The 22,414-nt window shown below is 52.0% G+C and overlaps 2 protein-coding genes across 5 annotated transcripts in view; one reads left to right on the top strand and one right to left on the bottom strand.

Moving 5' to 3' along the window:
- ZYX (zyxin) overlaps nt 1-21,369 on the bottom strand; it is a 31,443-nt gene extending 10,074 nt beyond the window's left edge. The window contains exons 1-2 of one of the 3 annotated variants that reach the window (XM_064155832.1): nt 3,581-3,928; nt 3,041-3,172 (exon numbers count right to left, since the gene is read on the bottom strand). The gene's annotated coding sequence lies outside the window, so the exon portion shown is untranslated. Of the gene's footprint in view, nt 1-3,040; nt 3,232-3,580; nt 3,929-20,708 lie in introns of those variants that run through there. The other 2 variants (XM_064155833.1, XM_064155831.1) reach the window with 2 other exon arrangements.
- A 337-nt stretch (nt 21,370-21,706) lies between these two features.
- Nucleotides 21,707-22,414, top strand: part of FAM131B (family with sequence similarity 131 member B) — a 35,442-nt gene continuing 34,734 nt past the window's right edge. For both annotated transcript variants that reach the window (XR_010305049.1, XM_064155835.1), the window contains exon 1: nt 21,707-22,148. Coding sequence is in view for 1 of the 2 variants with exons in the window: in XM_064155835.1 (XP_064011905.1) it covers nt 22,121-22,148 (28 nt within the window). In the remaining variant the exon portion in view is untranslated. The remainder of the gene's footprint in view (nt 22,149-22,414) is intronic.

Raw genomic sequence — 22,414 nt, 5'->3', positions numbered from 1 at the left:
CACGAAGCCAAAGGCTTTGTTGCAACGCCTGGCGCGCCTGCCCTCCTCCTAACACCCCGGCACAAAAGCTCTTCCGCCAGCACAGGGGCTCTGTGCCAGCGTTCCAAGCTGGCATGGTCAAATCTGCGCCCCTCCACACTGCCGACCTCTCCGGCATGGACAGGAACAGCTGCTGGAGCAGACAGCCCTGGTGCCACGAGCATCCTCCCGCTGTGGCTGCTGCTAGGAGCTGCATGTCCTGTTCTAAGTGCTCCATGATTCATACAATCACAGAATCGTTTCAGTTGGAGAAGACTGAGTCCAACCATTCTACCAAGGCTGGTGCTAAGCCATGTCCCTCAGCACCACATCTGAATCTGTTAAACACCTCCAGGCGTGGGGATTGGACCAACAATCTGGGCAGCCTGTTCCAGTGTTTGAGAACCCCTTCAGTCAGGAAGTTTCCTAATATCCAACCTAAAACTATCCTGGGGCAACTTGAGGCCATTTTCTCTCATCCTGTCACTTGTTACTAGGGAGAAGAGACCAACCCACATCTCACTTCAATCTCCTCTCAGGTATCTGTAGAGAGCAAGGTCTCCCCTCAGCCTTCTGTTCTCCAGGCTTAACGACACAAATTCACACAACTGCTCCTCAGCAGACCTTGTTTGGATTTGCTGCCCTTCCCTGGACCTGCTTTAGCACCTCTGTGTCTTATAGTGAGGGTGTCAAAATCAAACCCAGTACTCAAGGTGTGGTCTCACCAATGGCCACAATCTCTTCCCTGGTCATGCTGGTGACACCATTCCTGATACAAGCCACGATGCTGTAGGTGACCTGAATGGTGATGGAGTGCAGTATGGCAAGATACAGCAACCTGTAACAGCTTCTCTAGGCCACAAGTGTGGGATGACAGACAAATGTTAAGCCCACAGCTGTGCTCTCCATTCCCTTTTGCAGGCCCAACGAGTTGCATGTCCTTTTACAAACTCTTCTGGGTTTTTCAGAAGGAGGAAGAGGCTGCAGCGGTAAGCAGAAGAGAAAGAGGCTACATCATCAAACAGCAGCCAAAAAGCTGTGCTGAGCATCTCCAGCATGGGAAAGGGCTAAGGTAGAAAAGCTAAGTACCAAGGTCTGTCCTCAGTCCCTTAGACCTGTAAGGGCCAACAGATCTGAAAATTAGAAGGGCCTGACCAACTCCCTCCAGCCTGCAGCTTCTCACCAAGCCAGAGAAGCCATTAGAAGACCTGCAGCCTTTCTTTAGAGGCTCTTGCTTGTGCTTCAGCGTTTTGCTACGATGTGATGAACCAGCAGTTCCACCACAGCATTACGAGCAGAACACTACAGTCATCACATCACTTCTGCCCATGATACACATCAAGGTTAGCCAACTTGAGGCAACCTTGGGACACTGGCTGCTTCACACAGAAGTGCTGGCTTTGCTACCCAGCTGCTGCTACCTCCCTTAACCCAAAGCAGCCTGTTTCCTGGTATGATATGTCATACTGAAAGCCCTTTCTGCTCAGAGCTGTCTCCATCCAGCAGCTGCCCCTGTTCATCCTCACTACTGTGTACTGGTCCACTCCCACACAGACAAAACAGGTTGAAATAGGCTGACCTTGCAGAGTCACCCAACACACCCCCACCCGCAGCACCGCTAATGCCATCTAAGCCTAAACTCAACACTCACATGATCCTGTCGAGCAGTCTGGAAAAGTTATGGGAGAAAGCATCACACCAGCAGACATAACCTCAAATCCTCCTCATCCTCACATTTCCCCTGAGGGAAGAGAATTTCCTGCCTGCTGTAACAGTATTAAAGATGACTCAATCATAGCTATGAAGAAAGATGTCCCTAAAAGACATAGTCAGAAAACTTAATTGTCTTATACACTGTTTTTCTCTAACGGAGAGCAAAGAAAACTTGGAAGACAGACTCAAGTGACACTTCCTTCAGCAGCAGGGTCACCTGCCAGACCCACCTATGGGGGGCTTGGATCCCCAAACAGCTTTCATTTCTTTGATCCCAAGACTCAGCTTTTGAGAAGGACCCCGAGGAAGTAGAGCCAAGAGTTAATCTTCATCTTTGTTGGTGCTAAGTAGTTTGGCTCCAGCCACACGGGCAGCCCCCACAAAAGCCAGCCCAGCAGTGCTTTGTGACATGTCGTATCTATACTTCCCCTGTTCACCAACTTCCTCCCAACTGACATGGGTCAGAGAGAGAAACACAGGGGGGAAAAAAAGGAGAGAGCATGAAGTAAACAAACTGAACGAGCTTAGGAAACAGGCTTATTTTCGTCCTATCATACAGGCCAATTCCAGAAAGTTTTCCCAGCCTGGCCCAACGTTACAAAGCTTCAAAGGGAGCAAAGTCCTAGGAGCTATGCAAGCTGCACGGCTGAGGCTTAAAACAACCAGACTGGGGGAGGGGGGACCTCAGAGCTACAGATGCTGAACTTGCCTCCTCCTTGTGCAGGGGACGGCAAAAAAACACCAAACCCAACAACCTCCCCCCAACAAACAAACAAAAACCCCAACCCCCCACCTCCAACAGGCTATGCAAACGTATTTGAAACGGTGGGAAGGTCTACAACTGTGCAAACATTTGTGCCTTCATGTTCTCAGGACACTCCTAGAGACTCAGGAACTCATAAATTAAACAAATTTCATGCACAAAGGCTCCCAGATTTCTCTTTCTCAAGCACATCTGGAAAACGGCTCCAAGGTGTCTCCCTCATCCTTAGGCACACAAAAGAGAGCTTGTTCGGAGAACAAACCAGGCAGCACTCCCTTCCTCTGCCCACCGCTGGAGCTGCCTCCATTTCACCAGGAGGCAAGAACGCTCACTAGAGCCCACACACAGGCGGAACCTCTGCCATGCGGAACGACAAAAGCCGCCGCGGACCACGGCCGCGAATCAAGCTAAAGAGAGAGATTCGCAGGAGGTGAGCAGGAGCGGCAGGGAACCTGCACCCCCCCGACACGGGCGCACCCCGCGGCTCGCCAGCCCCCGGGCTGCAGGCAGCAGCCTTTTCTGGCTAGACCAGAAGAAAAGACTCACCTCTGGGGCCGGGACTCAGGAGAGCGACGAGCGGAAAATGCCGCCTCTAGGGCCCGGCGATCGCGGGTTGCGCTCCTCTGCTCCGCGCACGGACCGGCCCGGCCGCGGCCGCCTCCGCGCTGCCGGGAGAAGCTGTGGTAAATGAAAGGTGGGGGAGCTGCTGAGCCCAGCCGCTTCCGACCAACTCGCGAAAAAAGCCTCGCCCAGGCAAAGTTGTTTGACCATAAAAGGAGAGAGGCTGCGCGAACAGCTGAGCTCACTCGCTGGGGAATGCGGCCGGGAGATAAGGGGGAAGGCGCGCAGGGCGGGGGACGGGTCCGGCTGGAAAGCGGGGTCGGGAGCCCCGGGCTGCCCTCCTCTGCGCGGGGAAGGGGGCTTCCTGCTCCGCCTGGCAGCGAGCACGGAGGACGCAGGCTTGCCGGCGTTTCTCCCCGGCACTCCCGCCTCGCCGCCCGCTCCCTCGCCGAGCCCCACTTCCTCATCCCCTGCCCGGGCCGGGGCCCGCTGCCTTCCGCCCTCACAGAGCTCTGCTCCTCCCACCTCCCCGAACTCCAGAGCCGCTCTCAGCCAGCGATTTCATTCCCAGGGGCTGATCTGGACTTGAGGAATAAAGGCAGCAGCTCTGGTGAGTCAGAGTGGCCGCCGGGCTCTTCTCACGCGAACCAGCTGCGAAAGCATCCGAGCCACGCTCCTCCCTGCTGCCGGGGAGAGGCAGCGCACGGCACCGCCGCGCATGGCACCGCCGCGCACGGCAGCCGCGGCTCCGCTTGCGCTGCCTGCCAGGCAAACGCGCAACTGCTTCGCATCAAACACTGGCCCTTTGAAGTACTTTGTGGGATTACCTGTGTTGCACATCGGGCTTATTTTCATCCCAGTGCTGGCTGGAGGTTCAGCTGTGCTCTAGATCAGCGAGAGCCTGAGCCAGCACCACCGAGCTTTCCTCCTCTTAAGTCTCTCAGGGTGGAGTGATACCAATAAAGACAAAATCCCTGTGCTTTGAGCATTCGTTGTACTTTGAGATTTGGCCTTAATATTTGGATTAATACTCCTACTGTTGCAAATTCCCTAGGGAATTACTGTATTTGGTCATGGCCAGATCTGGGGCTTGTCTGCTCATAAGGCTTACCTATTAAGGTAGGTACCTCTCAGAGCTGATAAATTACTCAGAGGTGGGCGAGTAAGCCACAAATCACCTCAGTTAGACTCCCAGCATGTACTGCTGCAAAGTGTTCACATTACAGATCTATGCAAAGCGGTTTGTTAAGGCTTGAGAAATCCACTGTAAACAAATCTGCACTTTTACAAGCTAGCTTTGTACAGAGGTAGTATATCAGACTGGTCCAGTTGGATAAATTGAGCCTTCTGTGAGTTTTTTTGGCTGTCACATGCCGTGTGAAAGTGCCACCTATAGCAAAGTGTTGGAGGGAACATCATTCCCTACATAGCTGCATGGTTTTCATCGTGGAATCACTAGCCAAATTCTGCAGCATCACAGCACACCTTACAGAATCAGCCTGAGCTCAGAGTACTCTGCCACTCTTCCCTGGACTGGCCTTGACTCCAGAGAGAACAAAGAATACCTCATACTGAGAGGACATGGGGGGAAAAAATGCTTTCTGGTCACACCCCCACAAACACAGATGCATTGTGTATTTGATGTCCCATCCACATGGTGATGTGAAAGCTTGTGAATGCAGATCAGACCCTCCTAGGCATTTTGTATGAAGTCCTAACTGTGAGGAAACAAATGTGAACCAGAGAAGTGTTTAGCAGGTTGGATGTGTGAAAGCCAGAACTCTCAAACTGGAAAACATCACAACACACAGGGGGAAACTTCAATCTGATCTCATGCTTGCCACGGAGTGGCCTTAACATTTGTACTGTTATCAGAAATGAAGGTAAACCAGCTTCCCTGTGTTAGTTCTGATTCCTCTGGTAAGGAAAGACAATAAAGGTCTCCTTATGCTAGCAACCTTCCTTCATGCAATTCTTTGTTGGAAGAGTAGACACTTTGTTGTAAACTAAAATTAGTGCCTTGAGAACACAGACTCACAGAATTATTTTGTCTGGAAAAGACCTTTAAGACTGAGTCCAACCATTCTCTAACTCTGGCAAGTGTGGTGCTAAACCATGTCCCTCAGCACCACATATCTTTTAAATACTTCCAGGGATGGGACAGCCTGTTCTAGTATTTGACAACCAAGAAGTTTCTTCTATTATCCAATCTGAACCTCTCCAGGTACAACTTGAGGCCATTTCCCCTCGTTCTGTCACTTGTTATTGGGGAGAGGAGACCAACACCCACCTGCCTCCAACCTCCTTTCAGGGAGTTGTTGAGAGCCAGGTCTCCCCACAGCCTCCTTTTCTCCAGACTAAACGACCCCTGTTCAACCACCTGCTCCTTATAAAACCCTTTCTCCACATCCTTCACCAGCTTTGTTGTCCTCCAGACCTGCTCTATCACCTCAGTGTCCCTGTTGTAGTGAGGAGTCCAAAACTGAACACATGGTAGATGCACACAGTTGTAGTCTGTCTCATTAGCTGAAGCAAAACATTAGACCTGAACAGGCATTTAGCTGTCTGGGTACAGCAGGTCTGCTCAGCTTGTTGTGCCAGCCCTTGTGATTTCTGGAATTAGCAGCAGTCCTCTGCATAAATCACTTTGGCTATCCCCATGCCATGAAAACAGCCATCTGGTGTGTTGGAGGTTGTTACGGTATGAATGCACCCTAGAGTCTTAGAATGGCTTGGGTTGGAAGGGACCTCCAAAGGTCATCCAGTCTGACCCCCCTGCAGTCAGCAGGGACACTCTCCACTACAGCAGCTTGCTCGTAGCCTTGTCCAGCTTGACCTTGAGTATCTCCAGGGATGGGGTGACAACTACCTCCCTGCGCAACCTGTTGCCATGTTGCAGCACCCTCATGGTGCAGAATTTGTTCCAAACAGCCAATCTAAATCTGCTTTTCTCATTTCAAACCATTGTTCTTTGTCCTGTCCCTGCAGGCCTTTGCAGGCAGTCTCTCTGCAGCCCTCTTGCAGCCCCCTTTAGCTCCTGCCAGGCTGCTATTAGGTCTGCCTGAAGCCTTCTCTTCTCCAGGCTGTCTCCCTCAGCCTGTCCTTGTAGCAGAGGTGCTCCAGTCCCCTGATCATAGGTGCACTGACAGCCTACTCCAAAGCAGATTTGGGAGGGATTTAGAATATGCAGTTCTAGCTGGGCCTTTTTTTTCAGGTGATTACAGGAAGCAATCCCCAGTGCTGGCCACTAAATCAAAGCTTGTTCTTAAGACTTCAAGGAACCCATCTCAGAGAGATACATGCAGACAGGTATAAAGTATCCTCACTGTTAATTCAGCCATGTCATGCAATGAGTAAATACAGAATAATGCCATACAGAAGTGGCATGGGAAGTTCATGCACTGAGATGAGGAGTATGCTAGCAGTGGTTAGATGCCTATAAAATGAAAACAAAAGTAGATGTAAGATAAGAAACTTAAGACCTTGAATGCAAAAGCAGGAATGTTTGCAAGAACACTAACAGGGAATTAAACTTGTAAGGCAGAAAGATCTTACCTGGATTCAAGAGGGTTCAGGGAGCTGCACATAGGAATCTTTATGTTCCAAATAGGCTTGAGGTAGAGGAAGGCAATCTGGATGCTGGGCAGGACACTTTAGTAGTCTCAATAACACAAAACATCTCCATCTGCTGCAGCAGATCACTTAGTGCCATTTTATCTCAGTGGGAGCTGGTTAATAATTAGTGGTGCCATGGAGGAGTCTGTGTTTTCCTAACCAATGTAAAGTCCTGACTCCTATCTGTGTTGCATCTCTGACACTTCTTTAGTCATCTAACCTATGTTTAGTCTGACCATATCCTACTGATTCATGCCAAACTGCTGCTGATAAGCTTTCCCTGATCAGTGCTATATTAATGCTATGCCTGGGCTGGCTGGAAGAGCTGGAAATGTATCACAGATCCACTTTGGTCTCTAGGCCAAGAGCTGCAGAAGAGGTTCAGGCCCACACTGTGCAGGATGGGGCCACCTGCAGCAAGCCATCTACATCCTTATGGACTGATGGATATGATGCACCCTGGGAAGGGCTCTTCTAGCACCTGTTGTGCTCCCACAGCACAGCCCTCTTCTGCCATGCTTCTCTCATGGTTTAGCACCACATGGCCTCCCACCCCCTGCCCTGGTGGGATGGAAAGCAGAATTGGGAGGAAAGGCAAAATCTCATGGGTTGAGCTAAAGAGACTTTAATAGAACTAAGAGAACACTCCTCTAGAAGAAACACCAGTGACAAGACACTGCTGATGAAATCATCTATACAGAGCAACTGCTTGCTGCCTGGAACACACCTCTTGACCTCTGTGTGCTTCCCCCCATGTATACTGGGTATGACATCAGCATGGCACTGAATCACTCTGCAACTCCCTGAAAGGAGGTTGTGGTGAGGATGGTGTCAATTTCTTCTCCTATGCAAAAAGCAATATGAAGAGAGGAAACAGCCTCAAGTTATGCCAGGGTGGGGGTAGATTGAGTATTAGGAAAAACTTCTTCCCTGCTTTGGAACGGGCTTATCAAGGAAGTGGTGAAGTCTCCATTCCTAAAAGAAGGTATTTAAAAGGCATCTAGATGTGGTGCTGAGGGTTTAGTGGTGACCTAGTAGTGTTGGATTACTGGCTGGGCATGATGATCACAGAATCACAGATTCATTTGGTTGTAAAAGACTTTTAAGATCATCCAGGCCAATCACTCTCTAACTCTACCAAGGCTGTTGCTAAACCATGCCCCTCAGCACTGCATTTCTGCCTCTTTTAAACACCTCCAGGCAAGGGCTCATTTTCAGACAGCTGTCAGTCAGCATCTCTGCATCTTTCTCTGCTGAGCATCTGGAAAGCCACCAACTGGATTTAAATCCATTCCCCATCCATCTTTGGGCCTGGCCATCCAGCTGTTATTTACCTAGCTAAACATCCACTTGTCCAAGCCATGAGCAGCCAAAAATGTTGCTGTAGGACACAGTGTCAAATGTGTTACTGAAGTCCAGGTAAGCAACATTCCCATCCCCATCCACTATGTGGGTGACCATGTTGTAGAAGGAGGTCGTGTTTGTCAAGCAGGACCTGGCTTCAGGAACTTAAACAGACTGGGCCCCATCACCTGGTTGCCCTGCACATGATGCATAATGGCATTCAAGACAATCTGCTCCATCACCTTCCCCAGCACCAAGGTCAGACTGACAGCTCCATAGCTCCCAAGATCCTCCTCTGGCCCTTCTTGTACATGGGTACCACACTGGTCAGTCTCAGTCTGCTGGGACCCCCTGGGCTAGCCAGAGCTGCTGGGAAATGATGGAAAGTGGCTTGGGGAGCACTTCCAGCAGCTCCCTCGGTACCTCTAGGTGTTTACCATTTGTGTGTGTCTAAGTGGTGCACCAGGTCACTGATCATCTCCTCTTGGACTATGGGGGCTTCATTCTGGTCCCTTTCCCTAACTTCCAGCTCAGTGGGCTGGGTATCCAGTGGACAACTGGTCCTGATACTAAAGACTGAGGCAAAGAAGGCACTGAGTCCCTCAGCCTTGACCACTCTGTTCCCTTCCCCATCCAACAGGGGCCAGCAGCTCTCCTGTCTTTCTGTGCTGATGTCTTTGTAGCAGCATCTCCTGTTCTATGTAATACCTGAGGCCAGATTAGTTTCCATCTAGTATTTGGCCCTTCTCATTTTCTCCCTGCACAGTCTCATGACTATGAGGAGAGGCTGAGGCAGCTGGGGGGTGTTTAGTCTGGAGAAGAGGAGGCTCAGCCTCATTGCTGTCTACTACCTGAAGGGAGGTTATAGCCAGGTGGAGTCAGTCTCTTCTGCCAGGCAAGCAGCAACAGAACAAGGGGACACAGTCTCAAGTTGTGCTGGGGGAGGTCTAGGCTGGATGTTAGGAGGAAGTTCTTCACAGAGAGAGTGATTGGCATTGGAATGGGCTGCCCAGGGAGGTGGTGGAATCACTGTCCCTGGAGGTGTTCAAGAAAAACCTGGATGAGGCACTTAGTGCCATGGTCTAGTTGATTGGCTAGGACTAGGTGCCAGGTTGGACTGGATGATCTTGGAGGTCTCTTCCAACCTGGTTGATTCTGTAATTCTATGACAATCTTGTAGTCCCCCTGAGTGCCCTGCTCCTTCTTCCAACAACCACTGACTCTCCTTTTCTCCCTAAGCAGCAACCTAATTCTCTGTTCAGCCAGGCTCCTTCTTCCCCACTGGCTCAGCTTTCAGCACATGGAGACAGCCTATTCTTGCACCACTAAGACTTCTCTCTTGAAAAGAGTCCAGCCTTGCTGCACTCCTTGGCCCTCAGGGCTGCCTCCTAAAGGACTCTATCAACCAGTCTCTAAAACAGGCTCAAGTCTGCCCACCAGAATTCCAAGGTGGCAGTTCTGCTGACCCCCCTTTTACTTCTCCAAGAATCAAGAATTCTCATTTCATGATCACTGTGCCCAAGACAGCCTCCAGCCATCACATCAGCCACAAGTCCTTCTCTGTTGGCCAACAGTGGGTCCAGCAGGGTGCTTTCCTTAGCTGGCTCCCTCACCAGCTGTGATCTTAAAGGTCTCTTTCAGAAAAACGATTCTATGGTTACATGAATGGCTTTGTTCAGCTATCCTGGCTGTGGCCTCTCCCAGCTTATTGTGAATATTAACCCTGTCCTAGCAGAACTCAGAACAGTTCCTCCCTCCCTCCTTCATGCAGGGTGTTACACCTGGCATAGGTTGACATGTGCCACAGCTGCTGCTCCTGCTCTCTGTGGAGGCTGTGACGTGCAGAACTGTATTGCCCCTGCCCAAAGGGCAGTTTCACCTTGGAGTGCCTCAGTCCCACTGCAGGATGAATGCCGACAGCTGGGTGCCAAACACAGAGAGCTGCACTAGAGACAGCAGAGCCTCCAGTGCTTATGAGCCCAGTCATCCTCCTGCATCTGTGAGACTGGCACACAGTCAGGAATGCTATTTGCAAAGGTCATGAATTCTTCTGGAGAAATCACTGAACCACCCAGGACAGATAACTGATGTCTCTCTGCTGCTTCCCTGCAAAGCCGACACTGCTGTGCAGTGCACCCTTTGGAAGTGTCCCTCTCACCAAAGGGAGCTGTTTAGCAGCCAGAGAGCTTCCCACCGTGAGAGTATGGCCTGGCACACGCACACATACACACTGCAGAAGGCCACACGTGTAGAGTGAGATTGCACCAACTGAAGCACTACAACAGGCCAGAATCTGTACACAAAAATCCCCAAACCTTGCCATGCCTGCACACTTCTGATGAGGCAAACCAGCTGCACACAGACGGGAGGGAGAAAAGCATCTCTGTGCTACCACCTTTAAACAGGCCATCAGAGAGGCCAGGCATCACGCCTCTGGGCTGCTGTCTGTTGAGGGAATAGGCTCCATTTCCAGCAGGATTGTCAGGTCTTTCCCAGCCAGAGCCACGGCAGGCACTCCAGGGCAGGAGCTGCAGCTGCCAGAGGAGTTACCTCTGCTGTTTCCTTGTCTCCAGCTACTGAGATTTCCTGCTGAGCTCTGCTGCCTCCGTCCGCTTCTTGACGAGCCAGCAAGCCCACAACTCCATGGCTCCTGGGGCTTGCTCACTGTCAGGCTTCCTCCCCTCGCTCCACTCTCCTCCACCTCCTGCTCAGTGCTGCTGGGCTCTGTGCCTGAGGCACAGGGAAGCAGGCAGGCCCTCCTGGCAGGTCTCTCTACTCCTAGGTGGAGATTGAGCTGTTTGGCAGCTCTGGAAAACAAGAGTCAGCCAAGGCTTGGAGAAGGCAGTGGGATGCAGCTGAAGCAGGGTGGGAGACCAGAGCATGTCCATGTATGCAGCTGAGCATGGATAGTGGCCAGAGCCCCTTCTGCTTGGAAAGCAGTCATTCCCACATTCCAAGATTCCCTTGCTCTCTTCCCAGCCATATTCCCCACAGCTTGCCACCAGCAAGACAGGCAGTGCTGTCGTCTGGCTGCTGTGTGGCAAACAGTGCTTGTCAGAGCTGACCTCAAAGGTGACCTTATTGTGGCCTTCTAGTATCTGAAGGGGGCCTACAAAAAAGCTGGGGAAGGACCTTTTAGGAAATCAGGTAGTGACAAGACTAAGGGGGATGGAGCAAAGCTGGAGGTGAGGAGATTCAGACTGAAGGTGAAGAGGAAATTCTTCAGTGTGAGAGTGGTGAGAGGCTGGAATGGGTTGCTCAGGGAGGTGGTTGAGGCCCCATCCCTGGAGGTGTTTATGGCCAGGCTGGATGAGGCTGTGGGCAGCCTGCTCTAGGGTAGGGTGTCCCTGCCCATGGCAGGGGGTTTGGAACTGGATGATGCTTGTGGTCCCTTCCAACCCTGACTGATTCTATGATTCTAAGTGTCCCTGCTCATGGCAGGGTGGTTGGAATTGGATAATCTTCAAGGTCCTTTCCAATCTAAACCATTCCATGAATTCCAAACCCAGTTTGAGTCAATGTTGATTAGCAAGATCCTGCTGGCAGAAGCTGTGTGTTCCATCTTACATGGCAGAAGGCACTCTCTGGAGAGGTTTTTAGCATGGCAGCCATTCTGTCAGTGCAGAAGCAAACAGCTTCAGTTGATCTTTTGCTTCCGGATCCATTCCTTATTCTATACCCAGGACTTCAGCAGAGGACAGACACACTAGCTTTTAAAACCAGGCTGGATTTTAAGGCTTTGGGTATTTCTATCTGTTGTTGGATGTGTTTAACTCCAAAACCAGAGTGCAGAAAATAACCTTTCTTTTCAAAAATAGTTATCCACAGCTCCTGTGAGCGTCTAGTCCCCCAGCTCCAATATATCAAAGGCAGAGAGTGAGGAGGTGACAACTGCTATTCTGTAAGGCTAAAAATATTGGTGCCTTTTTACATAACATTGGGAATTTAACAGCACAGAAACTGCTTGCAGATTAGGTTTAAAAATGCTGTTTGAGCACCACCACCAGTATAGATTCAAGTGGCATTTAGGAGCAGTAGCTGCTGTGTGTTTCACTGTTTGGAAATGAGACATTTGGTAGAGAACCTAAGAAGGGTTTAAAAAAAGGCACAGGAAGACTCAGAGCACATCAGAGATGTCTGCACCATCATACACACCTCACATGAGGGGAACACTATAACTGATGATGAAGAAAAGGCTGAGGTCCTGAATGCCTTCTTCGCCTCAGTTTTCAACAGTAAGGAGGGAGGAGTTCAGGGCAAGTGGCCTCTTGAACTGGGGGATGGGGTCGGGGAGCAGTGTGTTCCCCTGGAAATTCATGAAGAATTAGTTCAGGACCTGCTGAGCCATCTGGACACCCACAAGTCCATGGGACCAGATGGGATCCATCCCAGGGTGCTGAGAGAGCTGGCAGCTGAGCTGGCCAAGCCACTCTCCATCATTTTCCAGCAGTCCTGGCTCACCGGAGAGGTCCCAGGAGACTGGAAAATGGCCAACGTGGTCCCCATCCACAAGAAGGGCTGGATGGAGGAACCTGGGAACTACAGACCTGTCAGCCTGACCTCAGTGCCAGGGAAACTGATGGAGCAGGTTATCTTGGGGGTGATAAGAGTGCACCTGAGGGATGGCAAAGAGCTCAGGTCCAGCCAGCATGGGTTTAGGAAGGGCAGATCCTGCCTCTCCAACCTGATCTCCTTCTATGATCAGGTGACTGCTTGGTGGATGTGGGAGGCCTGTGGATGTGGTCTATCTGGACTTCAGCAAGGCCTTTGACACTGTCCCCCGCAGCAAACTGCTGGCTAAGCTGTCAGCCCATGGCTTGGATGGCAACACTCTGTGCTGGGTTAGGAACTGGCTGGAGGGCCAGACCCAGAGAGTGGTGGTGAATGGTGCCACATCCAGCTGGTGGCTGTCACTAGTGGTGTCCCTCAGGGATCAGTGCTGGGCCCCATCCTCTTTAACATCTTCATAGATGATCTGGATGAGGGCATGGAGTCAGTCATCAGCAAGTTTGCAGATGACACCAAGCTGGGGGCAGATGTGGCTGGGTTGGAGGGCAGAAGGGCTCTGCAGCGGGACCTTGACTGCCTGGACAGATGGGCAGAGTCCAAGGGGATGGCTTCAATAGCTCCAAGTGCAGGGTGCTGCACTTTGGCCACAACAACCCCATGCAGAGATACAGGCTGGGGTCAGAGTGGCTGGAGAGCAGCCAGACAGAGAGGGATCTGGGGGTGCTGATTGATACCCGCCTGAACATGAGCCAGCAGTGTGCCCAGGTGGCCAAGAGAGCCAGTGGCATCCTGGCCTGCATCAGGAATGGTGTGGCCAGCAGGAGCAGGGAGGCCATTCTGCCCCTGTACTCTGCACTGGTCAGACCACACCTTGAGTGCTGTGTTCAGTTCTGGGCCCCCCAGTTTAGGAGGGACATTGAGATGCTTGAGCGTGTCCAGAGAAGGGTGACGAGGCTGGGGAGAGGCCTTGAGCACAGCCCTACAAGGAGAGGCTGAGGGAGCTGGGATTGGTTAGCCTGGAGAAGAGGAGGCTCAGGGGTGACCTTATTGCTGTCTACAACTACCTGAAGGGAGGTTGTGGCCAGGAGGAGGTTGCTCTCTTCTCTCAGGTGGCCAGCACCAGAATGAGAGGACACAGCCTCAGGCTGTGCCAGGGGAGATTTAGGCTGGAGGTGAGGAGAAAGTTCTTCCCTGAGAGAGTCATTGGACACTGGAATGGGCTGCCCGGGGAGGTGGTGGAGTCGCCGTCCCTGGAGCTGTTCAAGGCAGGATTGGACGTGGCACTTGGTGCCATGGTCTGGCCTTGAGCTCTGTGGTAAAGGGTTGGACTTGATGGTCTGTGAGGTCTCTTCCAACCCTGATAATACTGTGATACTGTGATATTATGTGATGTGTTTTCTCAGGGCCTACCACATATCATCTTTGACTAGCCAAAGCCACCTCCTCAGACCTGCCCTCTTGACACTACTGCCCACCTGATGGTGAGGAACCTGTGCGCTCACTGTGACCTCCCAGAATTTCCCTTTTTGACTCCTCATTTCTTAGCATCTGCTGAGTCTTTCCTGGCAGAGAGGGAGTGGGAAAGAGCCCCTTATCTGTGAACTCATTCATCTTCCCATCTTATATTCCACTGGAAAAGTCCCATGGCAGGAGGGTGCAGAATTTCAGAGCATGGCTCAGCATACCTCCAGTGCCACTGCATGTGGGCAGGCACTTAGCTGGGTCAGACACAAGGTAAGGGCCAAGGAGGATGCAGATATTCACCAGAATGGTGCTGCTGAGTGGGTGAAGTTTGTGACAGATGAAGCAGGCTAGACTTGCTGACCCTGAGCTGCAGTTCCAGAGAGCAACGGTTCTCTGTGCTCACAATCACATGTAGTAGGTCAGTGTGCTGCAAATGCCTTGGTGAAATGCTAACAGAGCCAACCACACCAGCACAAATCCAGATGGCAAATTGCTTTTCTAGGTCTTCTGTAAAGTCTAGAAACAGGAGCTGTATGAAAGATGAGATCTTCCTTAATATATATATAGCACAGAACACGACACTTCTGCATGACTGGGAAAAAACCCTCAAGCATGGATGAAGATACTGAGAGGATGTTACAGAAATCCTGTCCAAGTGGGAGGTGTCCCTGCCTATGGCAGGGGGTGGGAACTAGATGATCTTTGAGGTCTCTTCCAACCTAGGCCATTCTGTGGAATCTGCAAACCAGCAATGCTGTTCTGAAAAGCCATGAAACTGCAAGGCCCTAAGATAAGGGAGAAGAGAATGGTAATCAGTGAGCACTGGACACTCACATGCAGCCCCAGACACTGGGTGTTACAGAAGTGATTGCATTTGAATAGAACAGCCCCCAGCAAGGGAGGGCACACACCGAGGCTCTTGCAGCAAAGCAAGTGTACTGTCTGATGTCACTGCCAGCCCACTGCCTGCTTGCTCTTCACGTGCTGAGCTGCCAAACCTCACCTCCTGCAGAAATCATCACAATTTGCTTCAGAAATGCATTCTTTTATAACTTCAGCCTGCATGGAAATGAGCGTTTGTAAGGGATCTTACTAGCACAGAATCAGAGAATCAACCAGGTTGGAAGAGACCTCCAAGATCATCCAGTCCAACCTAGCACCCAGCCCTAGCCAGTCAACTAGGCCATGGCACTAAGTGCCTCATCCAGGCTTTTCCTGAACACCTCCAGGGATGGCAACTCCACCACCTCCCTGGGCAGCCCATTCCAATGCCAATCACTCTCTCTGTGATGAACTTCCTCCTAACATCCAGCCTAGACCTCCCCCAGCACAACGTGAGACTGTGTCCCCTTCTTCTGTTGCTGGCTGCCTGGGAGAAGAGCCCAACCCCACCTGGCTACAGCCTCCCTTCAGGTAGCTGTAGACAGCAATGAGGTCACCCCTGAGCCTCCTCTTCTCCAGGCTGCACACCCCCAGCTCCTTCAGCCTCTCCTCACAGGACTGTGCTCCAGGCCTCTCACCAGCTTCACTACCCTTCTCTGGACACATTCCAGCACCTCAGCATCTCTCCTGAATTGAGGAGCCCAGAACTGGACACAGCACTCAAGGTGTGGCCTGACCAGTGCTGAGTACAGGGGCAGAATAACCTCCCTTGTCCTGCTGGCCACACTGTTCCTGATGCAGGCCAGGATGCCATTGGCTCTCTTGGCCACCTGGGCACACTGCTGGCTCATCTTCAGCCTACTCTCTACCAGTACCCCCAGGTCCCTTTCTTCCTGACTGCTTTCAGCCACTCTGTCCCCAGACTAGCATCAAAGTACCTGATTCCTTTGAGTGTCCTTACTTTGGGACACTCCATCAGTTTTCAGTTGATGATCTCCAAAGCATGTGTCTGCTTTGGCAGCAGAGGCCAATCTGGGAACTCACCATGCAGGGGAAGAGGAAAAAAATGTTTTGGTGCTCATTGTTACCCCTCTTCAGCAATATGGGACAAAACACCCAGGAGGGATTTTAGATAAACACAGCATGGAGGGGGCAGATGGAGCAGTTCTGCCTCAGCATGGAACTAAAATGCTCTCATAAAGTTTTTAATGACCTCTAGGTGCAGGCAAATTGAGATCACATTGGCTTGCATGTGTGCACAGGTAAGCATGAGCTTCCTTCACAGCACATAATGCAAACATCCTACACCTATACCTCCACCCATCAACCTTTCAAAATCTTCAGCTGATTCACACAGCCTCAAATATTTCCCCAGCTTGAAAGAACCCAGCCTTCCATTTCTGTCAGATAAGGTAAACCAGGTTCAGGTTTGGCACTGCTTTTTGCCTTCTTTGAACCTCATTAAAAATCTGCCCTCTGCACCAAAGAAACTCCCCATAAGAGAGAAGAACTTCAAGAGTCATTTTTGCTACCTCATTTTTTTCAGCCCATATGAAAATCCTATCAGTAGCTAAAACAGGTTGATGTAGAATTAAATCTTGTTGCATCTACTCCATTACATCTATGGAACAGTTACAAAGATCTCTGCCAGAAGCAGCATTTACTGGGGGATCCATACTGCCATTGGCAGGAGGCCATAGGAGCAGCATATTGAAGCACCAGTCCCCAGAGGCTGATCCCTGCCTCTATAGACCTGATACAGATACTATTTTTGTAAACATCTGCCCATGAACTACACAGACCTCTGCATAGTGTCCACAGCAGACACATCTTGCAAGAAGCATGGCAGAAGTTCTTCCATGTCCTTCTGTGGTGACAAGTTGGTCAGGCCACACAACAGGCTGGATGTGTGGGCAGAGGCCAATGGGATGAGATTTAACAAGGACAAGTGCAGGGTTCTACACAAGCCTAAGCAGCACTACAGGCTGGGGACAGAGTGACTGGAGAGCAGCCAGGCAGAAAGGGATCTGAGGGTACTGGTAGATAGTGGCTGAAGATGAGCCAGCAGTGTGCCCAGGTGGCCAGGAGAGCCAATGGCATCCTGGCCTGCATCAGGAACAGTGTAGCCAGCAGGACCACACTGTCCTTGTACTCAACATTGGTCAGGCCACACTTTGAGTGCTGTGTCCAGTTCTGGGCTCCTCAATTCAGGAGAGATGTTGAGGTGCTGGAAGGTGTCCAGAGAAGGGCAACAAATCGGGTGAGGGGCCTGAAGCACAGCCCTGTGAGGAGAGGCTGAGGGAGCTGGGGGTGTGCAGCCTGCAGAAGAGGAGGTTCAGAGTGACCTCACTGCTGTCTACAACTACCTGAAGGGAGGCTTTAGCCAGGTGGGGGTTGGCCTCTTCTCCCAGGCAACCAGCAACAGAACAAGGGGACACAGTCTCAAGTTGTGCCAGGGGAAGTATAGTCTGGATGTTAGGAGGAAGTTCTTCACAGAGAGAGTGATTGGCATTGGAATGGGCTGCCCAGGGAGGTGGTGGAGTCCCTGTCCCTGGAGGTGTTCAGGAAAAGCCTGGATGAGGCACTTAGTGCCATGGTCTGGTTGACTGGCTAGGGCTGGGTGCTAGGTTGGCCTAGATGATCTTGGTGGTCTCTTCCAACCTGGTTGACTCTATGGCTGTAAGCAAGGATTTTAAAAAGGATCCAAGAGAGGTGAATGACCTTTTTTGTTAGAGCCTTTGCATGAGAGGAGAGACATGGCTGCCAGCGAGACCTCTGGGGACAGGAACTGAACATCTGAAGTTATTAAGGGGTTGGCAGTATTTACCTGAAAGTAGAACATAAGGTAGCAAGATTCATATTGGTATTTTTTTTCCATTTTTCCTGGTTTAAATGGCAGCTATGGGAGACTATAGGGGCACATCACCCACTGCCATAGCAAATGTACAGAGATGTTGCCAAAGAGCATCAAAGTCAGCACTTCCTAAGCATATTTAGTACACAATTCCTACATGAGCTGATACCTGTACTATTTAAAACATCCCAAGCCTATCAGAAAGTGTATTTCAAAGCAAACAAACCAATCTCTGTTCTGTCAGTTCCCTCCTGTTCCCTGTAGCAGCAGTAAGCATAATGGTGCTCAGGAAAAGCAAAGAGAAAGTGTGGGGGACAGTAGGATTTATGCTCTAATTTAGTCCCTTGTTCAAAGATTCAGTCCTGTCACTTCCCTCCTACTCCTATTCTTGTATCAAACCATGTGTTTCCTCAGAATGGAAAACAGCTCCTGTTTTCTTGTGCTGCTGTATGAAACTCATTTTAACCAAAATGAGAAAGCAAAAATTAGGTATTGGCTTATTAAAAATTAGAAGCTCTTCCCCAGTGATGAGCTCCCTATTGCATGGAACCTACTGCATGGAAGAGCCAAGCAACTGTGTCAAAACTGAGAGTCTTCCCAACTTCTAATGTGAATGAAATGTACTTTAAATGTGGAGATTTGTGTACTCAAGGCCCATAAAAAAGTAAGTGTATGACTAAGAAGGAAAAGATGGTGAGGGGTTTGGTTAAAGTGGCTGTGTTAGAAATGGCAGGCAAAGCATGGCTGTAGTTGCCCACAGGTAGCTCAGCCAAGTGCTGTTGCTTCCAAAGGAAAAATGAAGTGAGCTTGTGGGATCAGGGCACATGAGACAGCCATGAGACAGGCCAGCAGCTCTGCAGAGTGAATGAAAGGACACCTGGGTGGAAAGGACATTCCTCCTTCCCTGTTAGCTCTCTCTGCTGTGCCTGCCTAGCACTCACCTGGTGGCTGTGTGTGTGCTTGCCAGCTCCCTACATAAACTAGCATCTCACTAAAGCAGTAGAAGACAAACCCATCCAGAAACGGAAAGTTGCTTTTCAGGCAGGGTAAGTGCTAGGACTTGCTCACCTGCCTGTGGGAATCACACCCTGAGGCCAAGTCAGAGCAGACTAATGCAGCTGATATTGTAGCTTAATGAAAGTAAAGCCACCTGTGCACTTGCTAGGGCCTGGGGAATGGCTTTGAGCGTGAGCCATCCTGATAGAGAAGCTAAAGCAGCATGCAGGGGCGGCAGAGCAAGAAGTCAATGTGATTACCTAAATCTTCACTGAAAAGGAAACCACAACAGAAATAAATCAGAATGCAGAAAGGAGGTTCCCAGAGGAACAAGACTGGATGGGTGGGTGAGGAGGGAGAGGGCCATTAAGCTGAAACCATGAATCTTTCTGGACAGAGGAAAAGAAATTGGTCATAGCTGTATCAGTTACACATCTTCTCAGGCTGAGATGCAAACGCTCTTTGGTGAGGCTTGTGGTGAGACTCCTGAGGACAGCTGTCCTGATCACAGGAGACTGTGGAAGGCAATAGCTGGCTGGACAGCCACTAACTTTAAAAAAATACTCATCAGATACAGGCCTTGGCACTTCCCATTCCAATTTGCTTTTGTTTCCCCTTGCATTAGCCCTGGAAGTCAACATGGACCTGCTTTTCAGGGATGCTGAAACACCTCTGGTTAACAAAGTTCCACAAGGTCTCTGGTTTCTCACCATTTTTCCAACTTAGTTTTGAAGAGTGCAGATGAACTGAGAAAAAACAATCTTTAATGAGTCATTCAAAAAGAGCAGAAAAATTAGATGAAAATGGTTAGATTTGGAAATACACAGTCTCACAGTATCATCAGGGTTGGAAGAGACCTCACAGATCATCAAGTCCAACCCTTTACCACAGAGCTCAAGGCCAGACCATGGCACCAAGTGCCACGTCCAACCTTGCCTTGAAGTGCCCCAGGGATGGCGACTCCACCACCTCCCCGGGCAGCCCATTCCAGTGTCCAATGACTCTCTCAGGGAAGAACTTTCTCCTCACCTCCAGCCTAAATCTCCCCTGGCGCAGCTTGAGGCTGTGTCCTCTTGTTCTGGTGCTGGCCACCTGAGAGAAGAGAGCAACCTCCTCCTGGCCACAACCTCCCCTCAGGTAGTTGCAGACAGCAATAAGGTCTCCCCTGAGCCTCCTCTTCTCCAGGCTAACCAATCCCAGCTCCCTCAGCCTCTCCTCGTAGGGCTGTGCTCAAGGCCTCTCCCCAGCCTCGTCGCCCTTCTCTGGACACGCTCAAGCATCTCAATGTCCCTCCTAAACTGGGGGGCCCAGAACTGAACACAGGACTCAAGGTATGGTCTAACCAGTGCAGAGTACAGGGGCAGAATGACCACATCTGAAGGTATCCTACAGGAAGGCTGCAGAGGGACCTTTCATAAGGGTCTCTAGAGACAGGACAAGGGGGAATGAAGTTGAGGGAAAGTAGGGTTAGACTGGATCTTAGGAAGTTCTTCAGTATGAGGGTGGTGAGATGCTGCAACAGGCAACCCAGGGAGGTTCTATCATTCCACGATTTAGGGAAGGTGTAAGGAAGAGCAGAATAGAGGAGGAATTCTAGCTGTAGAAAACCTTCCTCTTCAATGGAGATCTAATGTGCTGTAACCCAGTGAGAAGCATTAGAACACCAGAGCAGACTGGGCCCAGGCACCCAGTCAGGATGGGACCGTGATCCCTCAGCAGAATCACGTTCACCAGAGGTAGTACATTTGCAGTACCATGAAGAAAAAGGCACAACACCTGCAGACATTCAGATACTGCAACGCTTTTTCTGCCCACGTCCTTCCTGCATACATTTGCTTGTAAAATGAGTTTTTGAGTAGAGTTCTGCTTATTGTTTCAGGCAAAATGTTCCAGGTGAAATTAGAAGAGCATCTCCTCTTTCAAATCCTTTGTCACTTGTGCACCCTTAGTTGGACTGTAAGCTGTAAAGGGGAAGCCAAAGGAGCTTACCTATTGCCCAGCACTGCTGTTTCAGGGCCGTCCGGGTGTCTTGAGCGACTTCTCAGCAACGCAAGGCAAAACCTGCATCTTCCAGGCCCGAGGACGAGGGTACAATCGCTCATTTGGGATCAACAAAATTCAGTTTGCTCTTACTAGAGGTTGGTGAAAGGAAGCTGGTGAGATCAGTGAGGCTTCTGGGGTGAGGGAAGCACAAAGGGACAAGGAGAAATCAGGCGGAGGTGGAAGGCGCAGAATGGGGAGAGTCCATAGCGCTGGGAAGGTGGGACGGAAAGACGCTGCCTGTTGCTGCTGCTATCAGGTGAGGAAACATTCAGGCTGTGAAGAGGGCAAACCTAACAGCACCATCTCCACCTGCAGAGATTCCTCCTCGCTGCCACGTTAGCGGGAAGGGCGCGGGAAAGGCCTCAACCATCCTCCACAGGGCTGAGCTGGCGCCTCTCACCGCTCGCAGAGCGCCGAAGGGAGGGCAGCGGCACATCTGCGCCCCGCGCCCCCGACCTCTGCAGCACGTCTCAGCTCCTCGGAGCTCTGGAGCGGGCAGGTCACCTCACCCCGGGCTTCTCGCCCCAGGAGAGGCGGCCGCGCAGCCGCTGGGGGGGCTGCCGGTAATCGAACCGGCAAGTGTAATTACCAGGAACCCGCCCCGGCCGCCTCCATCCGCGGCGCCGCCGCCGCGCCCCTCACGTCTTCTTCCGGGGACGTTCCCCTCCCACCGCCCCCCGTCCCCACCTGCTCGTCCCCCAGCCCGGCCTGCAGTGCCGCTCGCCGCTCACCTGTGCCGCCCCCGCCCCGCTCCGCCTGCTCCACCCACCGGCACCCGTCTTCCCCGGCGCCGCCCGCATCACTTCACCGGCTCTCTCGGCTCTCGCTCCTGCCCCGCCGCCGGCCCCGTCCCGCCGCTCTTCGAGGGCGGACGGCGCGGCTCAGCTCGGCTCGGCTCGGCTCGGCTCGGCCCAGCCCGGCCCTGCCTCGCCTGGTCGCGGCGGGCGGCAGCCAATCGGCGCGGTGCTGCCGGGCCGGAGCTGTTTACCCAATCTCAGCCCGCCTTCCCGTCGGGAGCCGCTGAAGGGGGGAGCGGGCGGAGAGGGGCACGGCGGCGGCGGCGGCAGGAACGCGGCGGTGGCGGCGAGGAGCCGCAGGAAGAGTGAAACAAAGCGCGAAGGTGCGGCGGGGGCAGATGACAGCCCGGCCCGCGGGCTCCCCTCCTACCTGCATCGCCCCGGCGGGGGCCGCTCGGCGTTAATACCTGACCATGACCCCCCGCCGCCGGTGCCGGCTGGGCCACCCCGGCGTTTCCCGCTGAAGGCACCGGCTCCTTTTCCACATCCCCCGTTCCTGTTCTTCCTTCGCCTCCTCGCCGTTGAGGCTGTGCCGCCGCTCGCCGGAGCTCTGCCGGAGTGATGGGCTGCATCGGATCCCGCACTGTGGGTAAGGCATTGGCAGGGGACGGCGCTAAGAGAATGCTCGGGCAGCCGCGGCCCCCGCCTGTGTAACGGCACGGGAGGGAGTAGAGAGGCGGGTCGCCCCTCGTGTCCCCTTTCCCGGGGCCGGTCCAGCGCCATTAGCTGCACGACACTGTGCCTAAGCCACCTCTGCTGCCCGCTCCCCCGTGGCGCGGCGGGGCGGGCAGGGCGGCAGGCAGCCGCTGAGCCCCAGCCGCTGGCCTAGGTGCTGGTCCGCGGGGACGGAGGAAG

The sequence above is a fragment of the Pogoniulus pusillus genome, chromosome 15 (genome assembly GCF_015220805.1).
Source record: "Pogoniulus pusillus isolate bPogPus1 chromosome 15, bPogPus1.pri, whole genome shotgun sequence".
Lineage (NCBI taxonomy): Eukaryota > Metazoa > Chordata > Aves > Piciformes > Lybiidae > Pogoniulus > Pogoniulus pusillus.
Note: the sequence above shows the minus strand (reverse complement) of the source record. Positions and strands in the feature narration are given on the sequence as shown.